Source organism: Lepisosteus oculatus, chromosome 2, assembly GCF_040954835.1.
Source record: "Lepisosteus oculatus isolate fLepOcu1 chromosome 2, fLepOcu1.hap2, whole genome shotgun sequence".
Lineage (NCBI taxonomy): Eukaryota > Metazoa > Chordata > Actinopteri > Semionotiformes > Lepisosteidae > Lepisosteus > Lepisosteus oculatus.
In genome coordinates, this window is record NC_090697.1 from 9128536 (window position 1) to 9152348 (window position 23813).

The 23813-nt window shown below is 39.4% G+C and overlaps 2 protein-coding genes across 14 annotated transcripts in view; both read right to left on the bottom strand.

The window, feature by feature from the left end:
- myo6a (myosin VIa) overlaps nucleotides 1-12673 on the bottom strand; it is an 87265-nt gene extending 74592 nt beyond the window's left edge. For 6 of the 7 annotated variants that reach the window (XM_015354651.2, XM_015354643.2, XM_015354639.2 and 3 more), the window contains exon 1: nucleotides 12528-12673. The gene's annotated coding sequence lies outside the window, so the exon portion shown is untranslated. Of the gene's footprint in view, nucleotides 1-11593; nucleotides 11719-12527 lie in introns of those variants that run through there. The other variant, XM_015354622.2, reaches the window with a different exon arrangement.
- A 7349-nt stretch (nucleotides 12674-20022) lies between these two features.
- Nucleotides 20023-23813, bottom strand: part of senp6a (SUMO specific peptidase 6a) — a 49515-nt gene continuing 45724 nt past the window's right edge. For all 7 annotated transcript variants that reach the window (XM_015354984.2, XM_015355008.2, XM_069196666.1 and 4 more), the window contains 4 exons: nucleotides 23609-23700; nucleotides 22981-23049; nucleotides 22743-22893; nucleotides 20023-22630 (listed from right to left, as the gene is read on the bottom strand). In XM_015354984.2, coding sequence (XP_015210470.1) covers nucleotides 22430-22630; nucleotides 22743-22893; nucleotides 22981-23049; nucleotides 23609-23700 — 513 coding nt within the window. In that variant the 3' untranslated portion in view covers nucleotides 20023-22429. The remainder of the gene's footprint in view (nucleotides 22631-22742; nucleotides 22894-22980; nucleotides 23050-23608; nucleotides 23701-23813) is intronic.

A 23813-nucleotide genomic window follows, 5' to 3' on the forward strand; every position in this document is an offset into this window, starting at 1 on the left:
TATTTTGCTAAATAAAATAAGAACATGCAGTTGCATCTCGTCATTACTCTAAAGCAAGTGTCAGTACTGCTCAGCAGGCTTTTGTTTGTGGGATTGGACAGGTCCCAGATGCCACTTGCTACTTCAACCAAGGCAGCACACATTAACAGTGCATCTCCAGAAGCAGGCCCCCCGGAGAACAGCCCTGAGGCAAACAACCTAACAAACAACACACTGAATACAACAGGAGAGAACATTAACTGTTGAGACCCTGGTGCTCTCCAGAGCAGCAGGCAGCAATGTGAAGATTACGTCTGCACACAACTTAGCATCAAGATCACAGTCACATTTTTTTAGCTTGGAAAAGACTGAGAATCACATTGCTGGTTCTCAGTTTCTGGTTCTGAAACTCAGAGGCCAAAAAGAGCAATCACTGTACTGCATCTGAAATACTCTAGGCTATAGGGCTGTAGCATTCTCTATCCAGTGACATTACAGATTTCTGTGTAATTAGAATACTGTACACAGTACAAAGATGAAAGTGCACTGGATGCAAAAAATGCAAAGCCCTTAATACTACAGGACACAAAAGACTACGTACAACACCTACATAATACAATAGATTTACCATCACACTAATAACTCTAAATCATGATCAAGTCATCCAATGTAGCCCATGGAGGGGTTTATGTGCATGCCCTAGCTATACTCAAGACAGTTCAGTACTTTGGGGGGTTTATATTTCACTCATAAAGACTGTTAACCCCAGGGGAAAGGATCAATTACATGGTTGGCATGGTGGCACCGTGGTTGGAATTGCTGCCTTGCAGCTCTGGGGGCCTGGGTTCAGCTCTAGACTGGGGCGCTGTCTGTGTGGAGTTTGCATGTTCTCCCCATGTTCACATGAGTTTCACATGAGGTGCTTCGGTTTCCTCCTACAGTCCAAAGACATAATTGGCCCTGGTGTGAGTGTGCACATGTTTATGTCCGTGTCTCCCTGTGATGAACTGGCCTCCCATCCAGGGTGTAACCTGCCATGCGCCTGTTGCTTGCTGGGATGGGCTCTGGCTCCCCTGAGACCAAAACGGATGCATGAATGAATGGATTGAGTTCAGACGCAAATTAGACACGTCCAGTTCTCCAGCTGTTCTCACAGTATAATGCAAGAGATGTTGGCTTCCATACAAAAGAAAAGAAAATGAACACAAAAATGACATCATGAAATTCATGGCTCTCATGTAACAGCTTGTTATGAAGCTGAAAGAGCCGTGAGTCTTAAGATGCTTTTATAAATGTAATGCAAATGACTTATACTTCACATTTTGTTTTACTGATCTCAACTTCATTATTTTACCACGTGGGGGTGGGGAAACATGTCAAAACCTGTGAATGATGTCAACTAAAGTAAATCGGTTTCAGTATTGAATATCAGTATTTCTTTAATTTGGAGGTACAGAATGCCCAACACAAATATTTACAAATCACTGCAGCAGAAATATGGCAGGGACCTAGGATTATCAAAATCCCTCCCACATATATTCCTGATGTGGTTGTAACACAAACCAGTTTACATTTACACGTGAAATATGGGATACCATGTACTGTAGAAAGAAGCACAGACCTCCCCTGTTTTTTTAGTTTTTGTGCTCATCTCATGTTTATACTGTACTGCAGGGTCATTTTCTCTGGTCATTGACCAAATACAATACGTTTTCCCCCCAAATAAGCTGACGTATCCCCACTTCTCACGCCAACAGCAACACACTGTAAGCTCAGCCACTGTAATGTGAATGTGGTCTTAAATATTTTCCATTGGTAGAATATTTTTCTGACAGACGATGGATGGAGACCTAATGCTTAGAAATGGTTTTGTAACTGACTCCATACTGAAGAGAATCAACTATGTTTTTAGTGAGGTCCTACCAATTTTGGGCTGGTATTGTTCCCACTCACCTGTATGGTGAATACAAAATTCACAAATCTTCTGATTATTATACAGGACAGGGCTGCCCTAAACCAGCTGTTTACTGGTTACCCATTTTTTACTACCTGATTGTGATTACCCCCTTTATTGTGATATACTGTACTAGGGGTTCACTTTTTTAACATATGCTAATCCTTAATTATTCACGTTTTTCTACTTCATATAACATTGCATTTCTAAACAAACAACTGGTATATGTAACCCTTCTGGTTATGTAAGAAAAGACTGGCTCCTATCAAATAAGAGCATCAAGGTAAAACATAAGAATTATCCTTGTTATACTGAGGTCCACAAACCTTTTCTTGGCAAAGTAGGTTTTATAGGTAGCCACTAAATCTCAAATGTCTGTTTTGGAAAAATGCACTTGATTAATTAAAAGCAATTTGTTAAATTAAGGAATCTTCAACCCATAAGGAAAAGTTCTATTAACTGCACAAACTGCTAGCATATTTGATTAATAAATATGTGTTCCAAACCTTTAGAAATGAATGATTGAGGATGACTTGTTAAACTTGTTGAATTGAAGCCGTCTAGGACCAGGGCGGTATTTACAGATCTGATTCAGAATACATTCTTGGTAGCAAAAAACAACCACTTCTCCCTTGTCCATTGAACTAGACCCTTGTACAGTCCAGGGATATACAGTAGACTGCATGATTAGGAGGTCATTGCAGAGCACTGATTACAGCTCAGGTAGAACCAGATGGCTATGGGTTTTTCCCAAGTGTAGAGATGGCTGTATTATTTTTTAGCAGGTACACTACCCCAAGTTCCCCACACAATATAAAATGGATGCAAACAATAAGCATACCATCCAGTGAAAACATTCTGCTGTTATTTCCCTAAATGCTACAGAATCTAGTACACAACCCAGCCCTGTCAGGCTTGTAGAGACTTGTACGTGGCTCACAAAAGAAAAAAAAAGAACAACACATTTCCCACAATGCCTTGTGGCTTCATAGAGTCAACTATAAAAAACCATGAGCTCATGCTACCAAACCTGCTATCTGGAGCTGCAGGTGTATAAAAGGGTAGGACAAGGGTGTGTCTGAGAGAGGATGAATGACAACAGATCCGGGGTTACGAAGAAACCTGAACAGTCTGTAAAGTCTTATAAATACAATCTATACAATCTTATAAAGTTGCTGGTGTTCACTAGCAATTGGAATTGGCCATCCACTGATTATATAAAGTTAACAACACAATTAGTACTCCAGAACTGAATTAGACTTCCATTTCTGTTGTAACCAACAGATTTCAATAAACCAGTGCAAACACCAATTTGCTCTTGAGCCTGTTTAGCCTGTAAACATTCTTTACAATACGCCCTGTGTGCAAGATCCTAAAATCTGCAACTAAATTTAAGCGGTGCCCAAACTTTGACAGTTCAGGCAAATATATGTATATATATCCTTCCTTTTCAGTTACATGTTCTGTGTAAATTATGCACTTTGCCTGTGTATTCCAACATAATTTACAAATACCCCATTCTTTCTCCATTCAGCGAGCTAAGGGATGTTGGTTGTAAAGTGCTATTAACATAATTATAGATTACATGCAATTTAAGCACTTCACTGCACTTGTGCAGATGACAACCAACTGAACTGAACGTCCGACTGTTTCTAGAACTGGACAACGTACTTAAAGAGGGGCTACAACCCAACTATTTTCTACTTTACAAGACAAGTTGCAAGGAACCTACACAGTGAGGATACTGGCACATAAACAGAGCTGGGGGCTGCACTTCAGTAGTGGACGAAGTGGGTCCCCTCCTATTTACTGTATAAAACCATTTGGAAACTTTCAGGATAAAAAAGTGCCATATAAACAATCCATCAATGAAAATTGTTTGGCAAGGAGTCACAATGAATATTTTAAAAAGCTTGTGGATTTTGTAACACTAACACAGTGTTTCATTACATCTTAAAGTTTGGAAAACTTAAGAGTGGCAGGAAATATATTTCAAACATGGCTAATTTCTGTAAGTGAATTCCATGAACGGTTCACTGCTCTCCAGTCTGGTGTTGTTGACCAGGAAGGTCTTCAATACCTAACTACAAAGCATTCATGCCATTTTTAAGACAGATCAAATATTTACAAATATCACAGTTACCCAGATGTACTCGAACACCCATAAAGAAACTCAACAAGTTCAATGCCTTCACAGCAGAAATGGAAAAAACTCCAGAAACGTGAAATCTGGAACCAGAGTGACAGATATAGGAGGCACACATTCCAAACCTGTAAAAATACTTCAGGGCACGGACATCTTGTCCCATAGAATAAGCCACCACCATACTCTTTAATTTCTTAAGACATTCTCGATCCAAGGCTATTTTCTTTGTAATCTGCGGTCTCCATAATTCCCAAACTTTGACCTACCAATCCCTGGTGGCATCTTTTTGACTGACAGACGCTTCTTGTATCGACCCTTTAACACTCATTAAATAAACTAATATTTATATTAGTTTCTAACTAATTATTATAGTTTATAAATATTTATATTAGTTGGTAACCGTGCAGCTTTCTTATTTAAACTAGGCCTGTGACTGCCACCTTGACACATAATTGCTTGATAAGAAATTAACATCTGCATGTGTCTGTAAAACATGTCCTGCTTCTGACAGACACCTTGCAACTTGCTGGTTTAAGAACACCTCTCTAAAACAAGTCTGGTTACTAACTCACAACCAAGTCATTCAATTTTCTCTAAAAGACTGAAAGATCATTTTTATTTGGATCAGCAATGGTAAGCATTTAGTCCTCCCAATATTATGTTTAAATGTTTTAAATGTTCATGGAGAAGCAAACTCTTCTCACTTCATAAAAAACACTAATTGTGAAATAGAAAGTAGAAAAAGAGGATTCACATCCGTAAGGAAAACATGCACATCCTCTTGTTATGAGTAATGATTCATTATCTCATGCACAATATAACAAAGTAAACAACATAACTTGATGCATTACTATTTGTATAGCAAACCACATAATAATCAGCTGTTGCATAATTTTGATAGACATAAATAAAAAGGCAAATGCTTCAAGATCAATCAATTTCAATGTAGAAGTAATACAGAGAAACCAGCAAGACTGTGATTACAGTCTGTTCATGATAAACTGGGCCACTCTATTAATCTACTGCTAATTATGTAATTATGTAAATGTTACAAGCCAAATGTTACCAAACTAAGGCACAGATGAACTCAAAACATTTGCTAGTGCAAACTATAATCCATTCCCTAAATGGCTAGGTGGAGACAAGACACCTCTGGAAGACAAATATTATTTTCAACTCACAGGTACGTGAAAAGTTGTACAGTAACTCCTGTGCATTTTGGTGTGAGACCTCACTATTTTGAAGCTGAGAAGTCTGCTTGTCTGTATGATCTGTATGCATTCTCCACATCTTCCACAAGCCCAGCTTGCATCTCACACAGGGGGAACAGCAATGTAAAATGCTCCAAAATACAAAAAGACACTCCAGATTCAGATGGTGAAGTATACATCTCAACTTGAAAATCAAGTCCTTTTTAGTTACATTGCTCAGGTGGTTAGGAAATATGTTTCAGCTAGCTTCTGCTTCCTCGGCGTGTAAGCAGTCAGAAAAATAGGCTTACTCTAGCTGTTCATGACAAACAGAAGAAAAGCCTTTACAAAGACAAAAGCAGCTAGAGAGGGGACACACACACGAAGAGGTCACACACGTTTCCTGGAGTCCCTTAAAGAGCAATACATTCACTTCCTGTCAGTTAAAAAAAAGGATATGGAAAACACATTGAGATATTTCCCCATGGCAGACAGGAAACGATGAAGAGCACAATGCATTATACCATCCTACACCTAATTAATACTTTAAATAAAGGATCTGAACTCGGACTGTTTTAATAAGATAAATATTGCGACTACTGCTATAGTAAAAAAAACAGCAATTAAGTATGCGTAAAGATAAAAATGGGATAGGTGGGATTGTGCAGTATATATAACTCAAGTATATTTAATTCAACACAATTCTAAAAAACAATAGAGCTACTTTAATATTAAATGGAAGCAACACAGTAACCCTATTTAGACAGACCATGTTAAATCAAGAAGCATTTAACGATACTGAAATTCCCTTAAAAGGTCCTCTTTTGTTCTTCTCCTCATGGTAATGGCCTTCAATCCAGCCAATAAGACAATCCAGTAAATCAAATTAAAAACCAAAGGGCAAAAGAAACTATTTTTTTAAGTCTTATAAATCTATGAATTAGGCAAGCAATTTAAAAAGGCCATTAGGTCCTTATTTCCATTAGCTGCCATTGGTTGATCTTTTTAGATTTTTTTAACTTACCAAGACAACAGGGTAAAAAATTTCCATGGAAACTAATTTTTTAAAACTTCATGGTCATGTTCAATTTCTAACATGTTACTAAAATAGGTGCTTGCCATGCTGCAACTCTCCATAAACACAGTCCACTTTAAGGCAAAACAGCTCTACAGAAAACTGTTTCATCCTACTGTAAACATAATTTTTTTTTAGTCACTTTACATTTACTTCATGAATAATGTTATTGAAAAGTTAAAAAGCTAGAAAAGATTTTCACCAAAACAAATCCAGAATCAAACTGGTACATCTTATTAAGCCATGCACTGCAAGGCACACTGAGCCAAATAGCACTTCATTAATCAGACGCTTGCACAGGTCACTTAAGAGCCAAAGAGCAGTCGGTATACTGGATCTATCAAATTGACGTGTAACAGTTCTTCTGCTGCCTTAAACGATTTAAATGGGCGTCAGAACACATGAGCAGGCCTGGAAAGGAGAGTGTGTATTACCATGACGAGGAGATGCTCGATCAGCTGAAGGTACAAGGACATGTAAACACTAGCCAGGAGAGTGACAGAGAACACAATGAAGTGGGGGTTAGCACTGCAGCTGCACAGTTATTAGGTCCCGGGTCCAATATCAGACTGGCTCCTTCCGTGCGGAGTCTGCATGGTCTGTCTGTATTTGCATGGGATTTATCCAGGTACTCTGGCTTCCTCCCACCTCCAGTGACATCCTGGCTCAAACTGTCTGGATTCTCGAGACTGTCCTCTTCTCCATGGCCCTACAACTGACTGGTATCTCACCCGAGGCAGGAGCAGTCAGATGCTCCTGGTCCCACTTCGAGCCCTGTGTTCTCAGGATAGGCACTGGATGGCCCCAACTAAGAGACTCTTCAGCATACATACGGAAGAAAATGAATGGCATCAGCTTCAAAATTAACGCACATTTTCTAACGCTCCAAACTAATATGATAACTGCTACTTACAGAGTTATTTCTTTCCTTTTACTGTACATTACACCTCAGTATTTTCCCCTAGTACAGGTTTAATCTGGTTATCTTTACGGAACTGCTAAATTACCCCCAGTTATAATTAATTCCCCAAGAAGGTTCATCATAATCTACCTGAATAATCAATGATTGCTGATAACACAGGAAGCAATATACATTGTCTTTTTTTTCAAGCAATTAATTAGCCCAGTGTAGCAAACAAAGGAAAGTACAAGGTAAGGATATTTATCAGTCTATAGGCTGTCACGGCACTGATGGAGGATACTGGCACTGGACAAAGTTCCTACCTTACAGAGGAATATAAAGGAGTAAAGTTCACAATCCTGCTGGTCATGTCAACATACACACTGAGGCAAAAGGAAATTCACTGACAGCAGCATACGGAAAAGAAAGGGAACGCCGTTTTCACAATTGTTTGGAACACTACATGAATAGCACTAAATACCCATCTCCACTGCAGCACAATGACAGGATATGGCCAAGATCTCATTTGAGTCTGACTCCAGCCACATTTTTAACCTCTTCAAATCATCAGAGGATAAAAGAAAACATAGTACAAACTATCCTCCACATCTAATCTCACATTAATGTTTTCCTTTTTTAATCAATAACCATAACTTCAAAATGGTAATAACCTCTCTATTAGACCTAAGGTTGTGTGTTCTTTAACACTTATCCTTTAATTGGTAAGCATGGATGACACACATAGTACAAGACGCCACTTTCAGGATCACTGGGCATTTTAGATTAGATTCAATCATTTCCTTCATGGCCCTGCTTCACTACAGTAGCCGAAATTATTTTATAGGAGGAATGTTGCAAAATGAAAAAGATCAATTCTGAACCTGTAATTTTAGGTTTTGCGGTCTCTCGTAGGCAAAGTGAAATGATGGGAACAGGCCTGGGCTCATTTGCATTGGCCCTGTGTAAGTGAACCACAGGAGGAAAAGTTCATCCCTGCAGAGAGCAGCGCAACAAACTTAACACGATTCACTGAACACCACCGTGTGGCAGTAAGCAACCCTGTTTGAGTGTCTGTAAAATACGCTCATGTTCTGTATGAGAATAAGCTGAAAAAGCCCTTAATCTCACCATTCTGGCTCCCCTATTACAACACACTCAACATGCTTCTGTTAAGGAATCGCTAACTTTGACCAGGGGATTGACCCTCAAACCTTTCACTTCTTCACACACTGCCCCCTCTCCTCTCCTCTCCTCCTACAGCCCTCCTCTACTGGCCAGTTGGTAATGCCTTCCCCTCACTCTCCAGTTCTCTAGTGGTGTCCTTTTGTTTTTGGGGGAGAACCTATCATCCCATGAACATCAGGGGTGACCCACAGCACACCACCTTCGCGTTCCAGAACTCCCCTGTGCGGACTGCACTTTCAGAGCCTGGCTGCTCTGAAAAGCTGCTCTGCAGTTTCACTGTGCCCATGCTGAACATGCATAGTGCTCAGTATGTTCTGCATTCCCACATGTGTGCATTTTTCCTCCACTATAGACAGTTACATCCTTTAATGCACTATGCAAACTGCACTTTCTGTCACAATGTACCTTATCGCTTAAATCACACTCCTGTGATTTAAATGGTTTTCCTTCTAAAAGTAAAACTTTGTATTTTGCCTAATGTAATTCTTACCACTTACCTGGGATAAAAATGCAGCCAAGTAAATAAAAATGTACAGAATTTTAATCACATAAACACAGCACAGTCACTGCACCGACTGTCCATATCTTTGTGGACCATGAATACTTGCTTCAGCTCCCCTTTGTAGTCTTCTCTGTACAGGACTGAAAGTGTTCAGTTCCTTCAGCCTGTTAGTGTAGGGCATTTCCCTTTTACTTTATCTGTGTGCTCCTGTCTGGACTGATTCCAGAGTGGGCGATATTTATTTTTTACCATAATCAAAAATGGACACAATATCCTTAAGGGGTCTTACTAATGCATTTTACAATTTTAACATGCCTTCATTTTAATTTCACACTTTTGACTATATTACCCTCATTTTGCCTTTTTTACTGCTTCCCCACACTGACTGGAAAATATAAAAAAGTTCATTCATACCTTGCCTATACTAGCTCAGCTTTTCCCATTTTGTATTTATAGGTGATGTTTCTGCTACCTGCATGCAAAACCCTGTACTTGTCTACATTAAACATCATCTGCTGGGTGCTGGCCCTGTCTTGAACTTCTTCTAAATCATTTGGAATTAAATGCAACTACAGTGTGTGTTAATCCCCCTAATTTGTATCATCTACAAACTTGACTAGTATACTTATAGTTCAAGGAGGCAGCTGCGTCAGCATGCGTAAGGCTTCAAAGGAACAAGTGAAGGTTTATTCCATGCTGAAAAGAGAAAAGAAACTATTTTTCGGCTGTGGAGCCTTCTTCGGGTTTCAAAATCTTCACACCCAAAGAAGACTCCACAGCCGAAACATTGCATTTGCGTTTCTCTTTTCAGCATGGAATAAACCTTTTCTTGTTCCTTTGTAGTATACTAATAGGTTCACTTGAATTATGGAACTATACAGATAAAGGCAATTGTGGATAAACTAGGGAGACATAACAGCACATTGGTTTGAACTGCTGCCTCGTAGTGCTGGTACAGCGTCTTGGATTCCCAGGGTGCCATCGGTGTGGAGTTTCTATGTTCCTCCCATGTTCACATCAGTTTCCACCAGGTGCCCTGGTTTCCTCCCACAGCCCAAAGACATGCTGGAAGGTTAGCTGGCTTCTGTAAATTAGCCCTGGTGTAAATGGGTGTATATTTTTGGTCTGAGTGAGCCCTGCAGCTGACTGGTGTCCAATCCAGAGGTGACCCTGTACTGGACAAAGCGGTTTAGAAAATGGATGAATGTCATCAAACCACACTAATGAATTATAAGCATTGGAAGCAGAAAAACCTCCATTTCCACTTTATGACGATGAAGAAAAGTTCGAGGTGCCGCACTTCAAAAACAAACACTCCTCTCCAACTGTCGCTTCTAAGGACATCCCCACCTTTTATCAAGCTTTGTAATACACAGATGTGTATCCCGGAAATGTTTGACACGGTCCAAATTCCACTGCATGTGGAATCAGCCCTGAGATAAGGAGGTGTCGTTCCCTTTATAATAACACTGGGAGGAGCTGGGTGGACAGCTCCATCAACTGGAATCCCTGGTTGATACCGATGCCCGTGTTAAAATCAGGAGATGAGCTTCACCCTGCAACTTTCCTCTGCAGTCAATACTGTGCTGTAAAGTGGAACTCACTCTTTGCCAAGGGTGTGCACTGACACCATTCATTAGATCCTAGAGTCTAATGATGCATCATAGCTAAATTTATCTTGCCGTTAAATTAAGTCATGCATTTCTATGGTTTTTACTTTCTCTCTCCTACACCGAATAAAGCAGTTTGTGTTTTATCGTACAGTTCTGCACTGTGGTCTTCAAATGGGCTCAAGGTTTCTTAATGAATTGTAAAACCACCGCTGGCAGGAAGTGTCTGCATATTTATAGAAATAGTTAACCAAGTCCCTACTCTGTACTAGCAGCCCTTTGAACCTGAGGCTGTTTTTCCACTCCACTGCACACCATTTGCAAAAGAAACTATTCCTAATGGTTAAATGATACCCAAAAGATATGGATTTGAAGGAACGTATTACAATGTCATTTTCAAGAATTAGTTACATAGTGTAACTTTTTATGCCATCACTCATAAACCAAAGATTCCAGCTGCACACAATTCATAGCTCTTGCAGTACAAAGGTTAAGTCATAATGGTGTTTCACAAGACGTACAGTTAGACAAATGTTTATTTTTTCTAAAAGTTAATTAAATGTTAAAGCTACATCTTGCTCAGAATTATAATACAATTCAACGTAATTGAAGGCAATAAGTTTCAACCAATTTCCAGTCACCTAATATGTACTAGTAATACTGATCTATGCGGTCTTAGACGTATGTCATTCATTCCAATTTCATTCATCAGTGAATTGGAAAGATAGTTATCTTGCTATCATTGAATCACAGCAGTCCAAGTGATTTTAAGCAATACTACCTAACAGGAAATCGTTATTTTAGATGTAAAATCTTTTTTTAAATGTAGGACGTGGTGGGCACCGGTTAAAATCAACAGCATACATTTAAAATAAAAGTCAATGTTTAATAGCAGTGCGTCGTGACTTAAAATCCCACTTTACCTGCAAGTTCATTGCAAAGTATTTTTACAGTATGCGTAAGGGTAGTCAACTGCACCTTTTAAAGGCTGTCCTTAACGATTTCTCCATTCATTTTAGAAACAAACCATTCATTAGGTTAGGGGCCCTACCTCCTGCGGGTGCTTCTTCCAACTTTCCGTGTGTCAGAAATTCAGACTACTACTCCTAAAATCTGCTTTAAACTTTGAATTAAAGTTTCACTTCAGCAAGAACGCAGCGTGAGACCTAACTCGAGACGTAATATTTTTTGCCTCCGTATCTCAAAAGCTAATGGCAAACGCCTTCAGGCATTCCTGCATCTAGTTACCAGCCACAACCTTTGTACCTCCGATTTTCCTACCCAGTTATTTAACTCGAGTGCAGCTCTCCTTGGTGTCAGGAGGCCCTGCTCCTCCATATTTTATCGTCTCAGGTAGATTCATACACGCGTCCGTATCAGTAGCGGTGTAAGTTTCCAAGTTGTCAAGCTTCCCATATCCAAAACCTCTTAAGAAAATCAGAGAGCAAATCAAGTGCCATTTCTTCGGATTACTCTTCACAGCCCAGAAAAAGCTAGGATCCGAGGATTTACTCAAGTTCACGCTTAATAAAACGGTTCTTTTTTTTTTTTTGCTACCGATAACCCAAATACAAATGATGATAAAGGAAAAGAGGATGGATCTAGGAAAAAAAACAAGTCAAGCGACCGACAGACACATTTACACTAGTTTTATCTGTATTTACTGCCCGGCAATATTATCAGCGGTGCAATTAATATAACTCACGCTGCAAGATATGCAAATTCACCAAGTAAAGAAATCCCACGCTTGGATTTGTAAACCACAGGATTTTCAGAATCCGGGTCGCTGTGCTTGTGGGACTGGAAGGGAGTTTAAATGAAGTGGCAGCTCTTCCTGTGTTTTGACAGCCTCCATTAGCATCAGCATTACCGGCGAGCCTTTCCTTCTACTTTAATGTTTCAAAGCCGGAGTGCGACAGAACTGAACGACATCCCCCCCATCATCCAAAACGCTCAATCAGGCAGAAAGTTGTACAGGAACTTACTCTGTCCCGATTTTCCGAACGTCCTCCGGGGCGATTTCCTCTTCTTCTTCTTGTGCACACAGAAAGTTCAAGTTTCCCTAAGTGATCCCTAGCCGCAGATCCCGGCTCCGGTCTCCCCGTGCTCCTCTTCCTGCTGCAGCCCCGGCTCTCCAATTCGCTGGGAAAGACGTCCTGGGAAATGGCCGTGACGTCACTGGAAGAGGCGCAGCCGCGGCCGGCCGAGAGGGGGCGCTGCAGACGGGTGACTTCGTGAGCCGCCTGTGTCGGGGCGGCTGGAGATAAGGCGTGACTTTTTTAGTTTCTTTTTTTTATTATTATTATTGTAACAGCAGTGATGTATATATAATACGCACAAGAGTACATATAACACCATCAGTTGCATCTTACAAAAAAGGTTAAATGAGGCAAATAAAGATAAGGTACACACAGCTTTCATATTCTTATATTTTTGCTAGTTGATCCAAATAATATGTACTGTGTACGTAAATGTGGCTTTTGAGTGAAAAGGCGGTAATTGACTTTTGGGTCTTTTTATGGTTGCTTATTTTTTTATTATAGTTCTTGTGTGCGACTCTCTCCTAATGCCTTCGGGTCAGAAATGTAAAGATCACTTTTTCAAGAAGTTCTAGAGTTAACCGAGCGGAGCCAAACACATCGAGCACTGAAGTTAGTATTATAGTAAGCATACCATGTTGGACTAGCGTTTTTTAAAAAATGAGTTTTTTAATGCCGTGGTGGAATAATATGTAGCTTATTGCCCCCGTGTCAGTGGCGCTTTATTAAACCGGACCACTGGTTTCCATCGGTTTGTATCGTCATGTGGAGCTGCAGCTCCCCAGAGACGCTCCAGCTGACATCTGCCGGTGCCGGTGTAGTTCAAGTCACCTGGCAGCAGAAGTCCTTCGGGAAGTGTAACCTGTCGGGATCACATATACCTTGAGTGAAACTTAGTCAGATGCCGTGTCTGGCGGACCGTGCAACACCTCTTGGTTAACTCCTTAAAAGCCTTTTTGTTCGTTCCCTAAACCTGCAGCTGACGAGACACGGACCCCATAAATGATAACTGCTTTTAATGATAAAACGTTTGGATGATTAATCCAATCTGCGTGAAAGAATGAAGCTCACAATTCCAGTTGCACTGTAGTGACGTGTTAATGAGCCGTTTGTTAGTTGCACTTTATCAAATATAAGAAGCGAAATGAGTGCGAAGTGGTGTTGTTTTTAAAAGACGGAACCTGCGCCTGGCATCTGGAAGATTCTGGAAAGACGAGGACCCGGAATAGAAACATTAAACCCTTCATCACAATGCAAATTGCGCACCCAAGTGTTGATGGTAGATTCCCATTACATAGGAGCAAAAAAGACTCTATGATTCAAAAGGTGATGTCATGTACTGTATTTATAATGTGTGTTAGCCTTGCTGATTTACAGCAGTGGGGCCCCAAGCTGAATTCCAGTCTTGGGGTGCTGTCTGCGTGGAGCTTGTATGTGCTCTGCATGTTTGTTTCCCCGTGTGGGCTCTGGTTTCCTCCCACAGTCCAAAAACATTCTGGTGGGTTAATTGGCTTCTGTAAATTGGCCCTGTTTTGAGTGAGCGTGTCTGTCTGTATGCCCTGTGATGGAGTGGTGCCTTATGCCCATTGCTTGACAGGACACACTCTGGCTTCTCTGCAGCCCTGAGTTGGATAAAGTGGTTAGGGAAATGGACAGGAGGACTGATGGGCAGGGGAAGGCCTTAATTTAATCAAGGTTTAGAATTTGCAGAGGAAACTTAAACCTTGTGTCAGGTAACAAAAAAGTATAAAGCACACAAGAAAGTAAATAAAAACATTAAATAACAGAATATAATTAACACAAATGCTGTGAATATTATTGTAACCTTTTTAAGTTTTAATAAGTGATAAGTCTTAAAGGTTGTTTCTAAGTTATTAATTGCAAAGAAAACACAAACGAAGCACTTTAAGTAGCAGATTTCATTTGTGTTTAAGATTAATTAGAAGCTTGCTACTTTATATTATTAAATATATTCCAATAAAGGTCTCAGTTATCCATAGGAACAGATTCAAAGTGAATGGATATTATAAGCTTGTACCTATTACAAATAATAATGTTAAACTTATATCTTGTAATACAAAAAAACAGTTATTAATTATCGTTTATGTTGCGTTGGGGGGTAGAATTCATTAGTTCTTGTGTTTGAACACTTTGAGAGTGTTGCTAATACTATCAAGCAGACATCAACAGTTTAGCAAAAAAATACAAGCAGTTCAAAGAAAAATTAAATATCCACTTCGAGGAAATTTATGTTTCTGCTGTTGGGAGTTTTTCCAATACAGAGACGGCATCCTTCAGAGAGCACTTGAAGTGGAAATGTAAGGTGAGGTAGATTTTAACATCACCATGGTTTCCACAAGAATACAACACATGCCAATCTATTGTTCATCAATTTTTAACTATCCAGTAACATAAAACTTTTTAAGTATTTTTAAAGGAGACATTTTATCCCAGGTTGAAAGGCAATACAGGGTGAGCACATCTAATTAGCTGGACACCTGATACATTAAGCCTGGCAACTGTATCATTTTTCTGTGTTGGAACAATGAGGCAAAAACTTGTTTCTTGAAATGTTTACATGTTATTTTATTTCATTATGTTTAATCTGCTGGGTCTAAACCTCTGAGTCACACTTCATGTAAATGCTGGAAGACGTTTCAGAAACTGGATGGTACCTCATTCCATTTGATTATGATTTGATTCGTTTTAGTCATGTGGAGAATTATCTTGACATAATGCCATTTCTGTACAAAGATGTTGAAAACGTAATTACGTATGTGTTTTAAGGTTTAATGAAATACTGCTTTCTTCAGATTTATTCTTTATACATTTACCTATGCCACATTGAAGAGGGTTTTTTTGTGAGTGTTTTTGCTTGGTTTTCATTTACTGCATACACATAAATAAATTGAGAGTTTAAAATTTAATTTGCTTTGCAGCAACAGCGGCTGCCATGTGTGAAATAAGCAGCACAATGTAAGACACTATCAGCGGCAAACCATTAGAGCTACAATAAATACCCAATACTTAATAATAATAATTGTAAATTACTTTTCACTGTAAATGTAATCACATTTTAAATATCTAAATGTGCAAATATTTTAAGAGCCTACTTTCTTGGGGTCATCAAAACCACACATGCTGGAAAATCATACCATGCTAATGCCATTGTGCTAGTCCATTATAGGTCAAGTAACAAGACAGAATGAACCATTAAATGTGTTAATCTGTCACACGAATCTTGATACTCATCGCTTTTACGTTTTTGCTTTTATTTTCCGGACAGTTCTTGGAATTCCTTGAAATAACTGTGGAACTGTGTAGAATGAGTAGCGTCTCTTTGGTCCTCCCTGTGCTTGCCTGCCCATCGGGTCACCCACAGCACATTGGCCATCTCCTTGTATCAGCCAGCCTAGTTTCCAGTTCGTTCCATTCTATCCAAGGTCTTTCCTGATCACGGGGGATCATCTTCTGCCAAGAAGTTCTAGCCCTGGACAGAGCCCTCCCTCTTCTTCATCTTGCACTTCCTGGCCTCCATCTGCGGGCTGATTTCAACAGTCTGATCACTGATGTCTTCTCTTACAGATTAACCGTGAAAGTGCACTTTGTTCAGTGATTTTCCTGACTTCACCATTTTCCTGGCATCATTTGGGTGCTCTTAGTTCCTTAGCGAGCAAGGTCAAAGCTAATCGCTATCCGGCAGCCATGTCACCCTGCAACTCACAACTGACGACCCCCTGAAGCTCGGCCGGTGTGAGCCTGGCCAGCACCTGAATGGGAGACCCCCTGGGAAAAACTAAGGCTGCTGCTGGAGGAGGAGTTAGTGGGACCAGTAGGGGGCGCTCACCCTGCGGTCCATGTGGGTCCTAATGCCCCAGTATAGTGACGGGGAGACTATACTGTAAACAGGCGCCGTCCTTTGGATGAGACATAAAACCGAAGTCCTGACTCTCTGTGGTCATTAAAAATCCCAGGGCGTCTCTCGAAAAGACTAAAAAAAAAAAAAGAGTAAGTGTGTTACCCTCGTGTCCTGGTGGTGGAGGGGAGTCCCCCTTACCTGTAAAGTGCTTTGAGTGGAGTGTCCAGAAAAGTGGTATACAAGTGTAAGGAATAATTATTACCAATAATAATGGCTAATTGTTACAAAGTGATCATCTTCACCCCCTATTGCAGCAGCTCTTCCGTGCTGAGAGAAGTCTCCCCCAGAATGACAGTGCCCTCATGTTAGCCATACGTCATGACCTTCTCAGTCGCCAAATCTGAACTCAATCAAGCATTTTTATCATCTGGAACAGCACTCGTGAGGGTGTATTCCACTTCTATCAACCAGGTAGGAGAATGTTATCACTTCCCACCTGCAGAATTCCAGATGCTGGAGGACTCTCTGCCATGGAGCATACAGGCTGTACTGGCCACACATGGTGGCCCAACACCCTATTAATTGACCTTACATTGGGGTGTCCATTTTGTTGTCCAGTACCTACTGTACATACATATATATATTTACAGAAAAGTTAAACTTTCTAGGAACACCTTTACTTATGCCATGGCTAAATCACACTGCTCAGTTTGACCAAGTGTTATTTTGAATAACCTTTCAATAATTTTGCACTTGGTTTTGAACCGGCACTTAAAAGAATTTAGATAGGTTACCTACATTCTACAAACACTATTCATCCATGCAGATTTTAACTGAAGTTATCGTTAAACATTTGTATTCAGGTTTCATTATCATGTCGCTTTCTTATATAACCCAAAACCTTCTGAAGGAAGTCATGGATTACTCTGTTTTTCCTTACATTTGGGATGTCTAAACCTATGATGTACAATGTTGTACAATGTTGTGTTATGTCCTAAACATCCTGGCTAACCAAATGTGAATTTATTTAATATTCTTAATGGGGAGATCTAGGGCATGCTTGAAGATTTCTAAAACTAGGCCACAACCATTGGGAAATACAGCTAACACACTTTAAGGAGCCAATCCTGTGCTGTTAAGCTAACTGTTGTCCAGTGAAATATGAAAGCGTTCAGTTTTATCAGCGCCATGCATGTCTTTAATATCACTGACCTCTTGGGCTTGCTATTTATATTATACCTTCTAATCAAAAGTATTGTTCTTATTGTGTGGAGTTCGTACAGGTTTTCAATTTACAGTTTAAGTAAGGTATGGGGCAGAAAGGGGATGACTTTCAGTTAGCATTATAGTCTTGCTATCCACAGAATTATCTGAATGGTCAGAAAAATGGACACTGACAAATACTGAAGTTAATCAGTGTAAGCTGAAAGATGAAAAATGTTTCTATACACTAACATTTATATGACATGCACCCAATTATTCTTGATCTTAATAAGACCTCTCAGCATTTTGAAAACGGCTCCAATGTGTACAGAGTACATTGTTTGGAAACTACTGTATATTTAAACTAGAATTAATGGATGCACATGATGTTGCGTAGCATTCAAATAAAGAACAAAGGAATTGTAGGTCACAGCACAGACAGGCACTGGAGTGCAGTGATCCCACTGAAACCTTTTAAATATTTACACGGTTTTGTTTTAAGGCAGCTGTCCTTTTCTAACATCTAAAGTAAGGCGAGGGACGTGAGGTCATACAGTCTACAAGAATTCACCTGGAAAAAAACAACAATTAAGTATGGCTATACAACTTCTGTAGAACTGCAAACAAAATAACTTTTAATCTATTCTCTTTCCATTTCTTCATTAGCCCATACTGAGTTCACATTTCAAGCTCCTAAAACTTTCTGCCTTCATCTTACGGACTTTACAAATAAAAAAACTAAACAAGAATTGCACGATTTGTTCTAAAATGAAAAAATAAGCAGGAATGTTGTCAGGCTCAAATAAATTACTCCATTTGAACAATTGTAGGAATTGTAGTTAGAATACAGACAAGCCAGAGGAAGCCTCAATCTGTAGACAGCAATGCCATAACAGACAGGATCATGAACACTTTGCAAAAATTAGTAACTATGCAATGGATACTTAACTCTTTTAAAGATGGAGTTTAAACACTTAATGTTGTAGCACCAAGTGTTCAGGTTTCTCCTGCCAGACAAATTTAAAAAACTTCATGCTGCCAGAACAGTTGTGGAAACTAAACTTCATCAGCTGGCGGCACATTTTGAAAGCAAGCTGCAATTTACAAGAGTAATTTTTAATTCCTTGCATTTATGGAGCACTTTTTATTCCAAAGACTCTCAAAGCAGTTTACATTGTATGTAGGATATGTCCCACTGTATCTGTCTTTGAAATGCAGCACACATCTGGGAAAATCATGGCAGACATTATATACCCACTACACAGCAGATCAAATAGGGATGGGAGAAACGACTTCATCAGTTAATTAATGAATAATCAGTTGGGAGAGGCCCTATTTTACAAGCAACAAGCAGAATTCACCTAGGAAACCATTAAGACTTTTACTCTTGCAAAAATAAATTAGACCTCAATAAACTCAGTCACCACGTTGGGACGTATATTTTTGTAAATGCTGATCCAGAGGGAAGAATTCCACATACACCAAGACAAACCTGGTTTTCCCATCAGGAGGTTCTCTCATCCAAATACTGGCAGCCTTACTTAGCTACTGAGATCTGCAGAAGTACCAACATTTTAAAGGAGCAGTTTTGATTGGAGTACTTTGCACAAGGATACAATAACAGTAACCCACACAGGATTTGAACTCACAACCCACTTAGTCTATAGTCCAGAGCCCAAAACTATTCCACACTGCTATCCTAAACATCCTTCTATACAGAAGCTGTCCAAGGCCAGATTCGATCCCAGGTACCCAAAGCAGTGATAATGCAGCGATGCAGGGCTAATTGATGCAATGCAACAGCAAAGTACAGTTTGGGCACAGCTTTGCTAATCCTCAGACATGAACTGTACAGGACACGTTGTACACAACTGTTGCTCTGGCAGGGAATACACCAGCGAGAAACCTCTGGTGTGCTGTGAGGTTCTGGCAATTCAGTTGGGAAACTTGTGAACGTGAATTCAGAATTCACAAACCTACAGCTGGAATGGGATCCGTATATAGATTAGGCCAGTCAAGACCTTTCATATTGTGTGTACGTAACCATCCTTTGTCGATATGGATGTAGGCTTTCGATTGTCGCGCGGGAATGGCCACCACTTTCAACCAAGATAGAGCTTCTTGGAAGAAAGAACCTGGCTACAATTACCTGGTAAATATTGGATATTGGAAACAGTAGGTCTGAAAGTTTTCTCGACATGAGCTTAATAATTTTTCAATTTTCTTTAATTTTCATATAATTCGTTCACAACAAATTGTATCAACTGTTACTGCAATCATGTTTTTTTTTTTACCCTCTTTGATTCACCCTCAAAAGAGGCTTTTCCTGCAACCCAGCTATGAACTGAAAGCGTTAACATTCATGCACATGACTTCAAATAAGTTTTTGAAATTTTATTCAGTGTGCATCACAGATCTCCAGGTGTTGGATGTAGATTTACAGCTGCCTCCCAAAACACTTGTTTCACAGCCCATAGCAGCATTATTCACTTGTGTACTGTCCCTAGCAGTTGCCACTATACCAGTAGCCTTAAATGTTTTAATAATAGATGCTGTAGTAGAAAGTGGTAAATTCAGGTTTTTGTGGATACTTATGTAGCCATCTTCAAACTCATGGAGGAGCATGTGTTTGTAGCCTTCAAATAAAAAAATTCAAAAAAGTTTGGCGAGGTCTTAGACATTAACCATGATGATGCTGTTACTCCTAATAACTTTTCATCTACCACGGGCTCCAGCACTGTTAAGGTAGCAATGCTAACCCCTCGCCATTGTGCATCCCAGATATGTTTTCGTTGTATTTTATGTAAAGTAATGCTTATTAGATGTTAATAAATGAGACCTTCTTGTTTTCTGGAATTTTTGTTATGACAAACTGTGTGATACTTCAAAAATTCTAACAGTAATACTGTAATCATACTAAACATCTAATATGTTTACTATGATTACACTATTACTGTTAGAATTACTGTTGGTTAATATGTTACATACATCCAATATGTCTGCTGTGTGACGTTTTCTATTTCATGACTGGCTAAATAGGGAAGGCTCTGTACTTTTTTCAACATTCTGCAACACAAATTGTATAGATGTCTCCGACACAACAGGTCATCCCAATTCTCTGTAACATGTTGGCACTCATCTGGCACAGTTCCAGGTGTGCTATCAGGGCTCTTACACCAAGGACAGACAAATCAGTTCAGTACCCCTGTCCATTTCAGAAGAGAGTAAAGTCAGTCTGCTTGTCTTTCAGAAGGTGACTGTAGCCCAATCAGTACTAAGATATCTCACATGCTTAATCAGTGCTTGAAGTCCATAGGAAAAGGTGGAATAACAGTTCAGTATACCACCTAGACAATACAAAACATCTTTACTCTGCTAGTAAGAACCCTACGAATACCTTAACAGTAATGCACAGAAAACATTTCATGGCTTACTAAAAATGTTTTCCGTATGCATTTTGAGATTAGAGATGAGGCTCAAAAAAGGGTCTTGATTAAAGTAAGCAAATTCAGAAAACACAATCATTTCTTGTTATTCTCAATGTGTAATTCCTTTTAAGCTGTAGAAAAATAAACTTCTGCAGTTAAATTTTGAGATAAAGCATTCAGGAATAAGTTATTTCATGAAATGAAGTAAGGTAAAATTATAGAAAAAATAATAGCAGAACAGAAGCCAATACCAAGATGCTCCATTGTGCTAAAGCTCAGTTAAGCCCTGTTCAATATGCAAAAACATGATAATTCAGCAAAAGAACAAGAAGGCTCCACAGTCGAAACGTGTTTCCTTTCGGCCTGCACATGCTGACGCACCTACCTACTTGATAATTCAGCTATTTTTATCTTTAATGTTACTCACGTTTACACAACATACATATTGCAGCTCAACTAGAGGTTAATATGCAGTGTTTTCTGCAATGTTCATACAATTATAGAATACCTGGATAACCAACATCCTTAGTTATCTTTACAAAAAAGTTTGATCTTCTAAATGGAAAATAATTAAATGTATTGAATTTTAACTTATTTGTACTTGTGTATCTTGCTCTAAGTTGTACTTCACTACATATCCTATATCATTCCTGGCCTCATTTAATGCATGGTCTATCCAAAGAATTAACTTATAAAACAATACTTGGAGGATACTTGCGTCTGCAGGTCTTCATTCCAACGCAGATGTTAGCTGATTTAATTGGACCAGTTTAATGGCTTCTCCAAGCTCTTCAAAGTCCTGCTACTTCAAAGACACTGAACACCTGCAGACACACTGTGATGAGACCCGACACTTCAAACATTTGCTTTAGATTCAATGGTGATTTATAAAACAAAAACCAACATATAGCCATATTAAATGGCACACATTTGTATCTTTCTTTGAAACAGTTCAGTTTGCACTGACGTTGGATATGAAATGAACTTTTTTTTTTAAATAAGACATTTCAGACAATGTTTACATACAACATTTGTTAAATTAATTGCTCAAAGATGGGAGAAAGGGTATGGTCCATAAACATTTATTTTAATAATAACAATACTTCACTATATTCTATGACCATAATATCTAACAAGTGAAAAACTAATTACAAAGGCTTCACAAACTGCAAAATTAACATATGTACATACTTTATTTAATAAAATTTCAAATGTTTTTTGGAGGGAATAGGACAAGATGGATAAAAAAAATCCAGCAGCGTACAATCATGAGTATTCCCACAGTTTGCAGAAGCACTGTGCTGAGGTGGGAAGCAAGGGCCGGTTCGTGGTTTAGCACAGCACAAACAAAACAGGCCTCAGGAGTCAGAAATGGGGTTCTGTAGAACTGATCTGCCAGGGATTTCAGCTTCAGTGTCTTGGTGCCCTTTCTTGTCTGCTTGCTGCTGACTCTGGATTTTGAGAATGAGCTCCTTAATCTCCTCACGCTTTGTCTTCATCCGTTGCTGTGGAAACCAGTCAGTCAGGTGCATAGGAAGATGAAAACTCGGGAGTGGATTCTAAAAGGGAGATAAAAAAAATAGAAATTGTGCCGTCAGTAACTTACAACGATGAGGGTTTGGGCTTGAAAGGTATCGGACACATGGACTGTGCCAGTTACCTCCAACCTACCTCAAAGAAACTCTCCACATACTGAAGGATGTATACACCGCAGTCACTGAAGTTGTCCTGCTGTGGGACACGGGGACTGGAGCCTTTCATGACATCTTTACCAAAACTCCTTTTGTTTCCTTTTCTCACCTCCCATTCCACTTCCAGGTATCTGTTCACAATTAACATAATTAACAAAGTCTGTACACCGTTCAGGTTTTTACAATGAGAGAGGATAAAACACTAAAAAAAAACTTACTCCCGTAGTGTTTTCACCACAGTGGACCGGGTAGGGCCTCGCAAGGAATCCATGATAAGAATGCAAGGTCTGTGAAATACACAGACATATGTAAGTTAAGATACACCTTGACAGTTACTCTGTTGAAGATTAGATAAATGGCAGGTTTTAAACAAATACTTGATTGTTACTAGACTGTACTAGATTGTAATCAACATAACAGTGATGCACTCATTTCATTCAATTCTTACACTGATGGAGAACACAAATAGTACCACAGTCCCCATTAAAGTGAAGTACGGATGAAGACTTTGCAGGCTAGAACAAAGCCAATGACATTAGCGCCATCTAGCGATAGAGGATGGGAGAACTTTCCCAAAATAATGCAATGTTTTGCCAATATTTTTCATTTAACAAGAGCACTGTTTTCTCATTGCTTCTGCCCTTTCAGTTTGACTCCATATGAATAAGAACAACACTGCTCTGTTCTTCCACAGGGTTTACACAAGAGTCAAAATGGTGACCTTTCGTTTTGAAATGTGTAATATGCACTTGTATAAACAACTGATTTCAGTGAGTGCTCATTTGATTCTTTCAAATTGAGTACCGCAAATCCCAAACATCCCTGAATAATGCATTTAGCACTAACTGTTTGCAAATGGTAGGTTTCTGATTCCACTGCCCGCTCTCTGAAGAGGTCAACGTGTCATCTGCCAAAGTCCCGTCCTCACTGCTTTCGTCCTGTAGACCGACAGATGAAAGAAAGTCTTTTTACTTCGGATGGGCACGGAAAAACACTTCAGCTGCTAACAACTCACACAACAACCACGTCCATTCTTTCTGATTCCACGTAT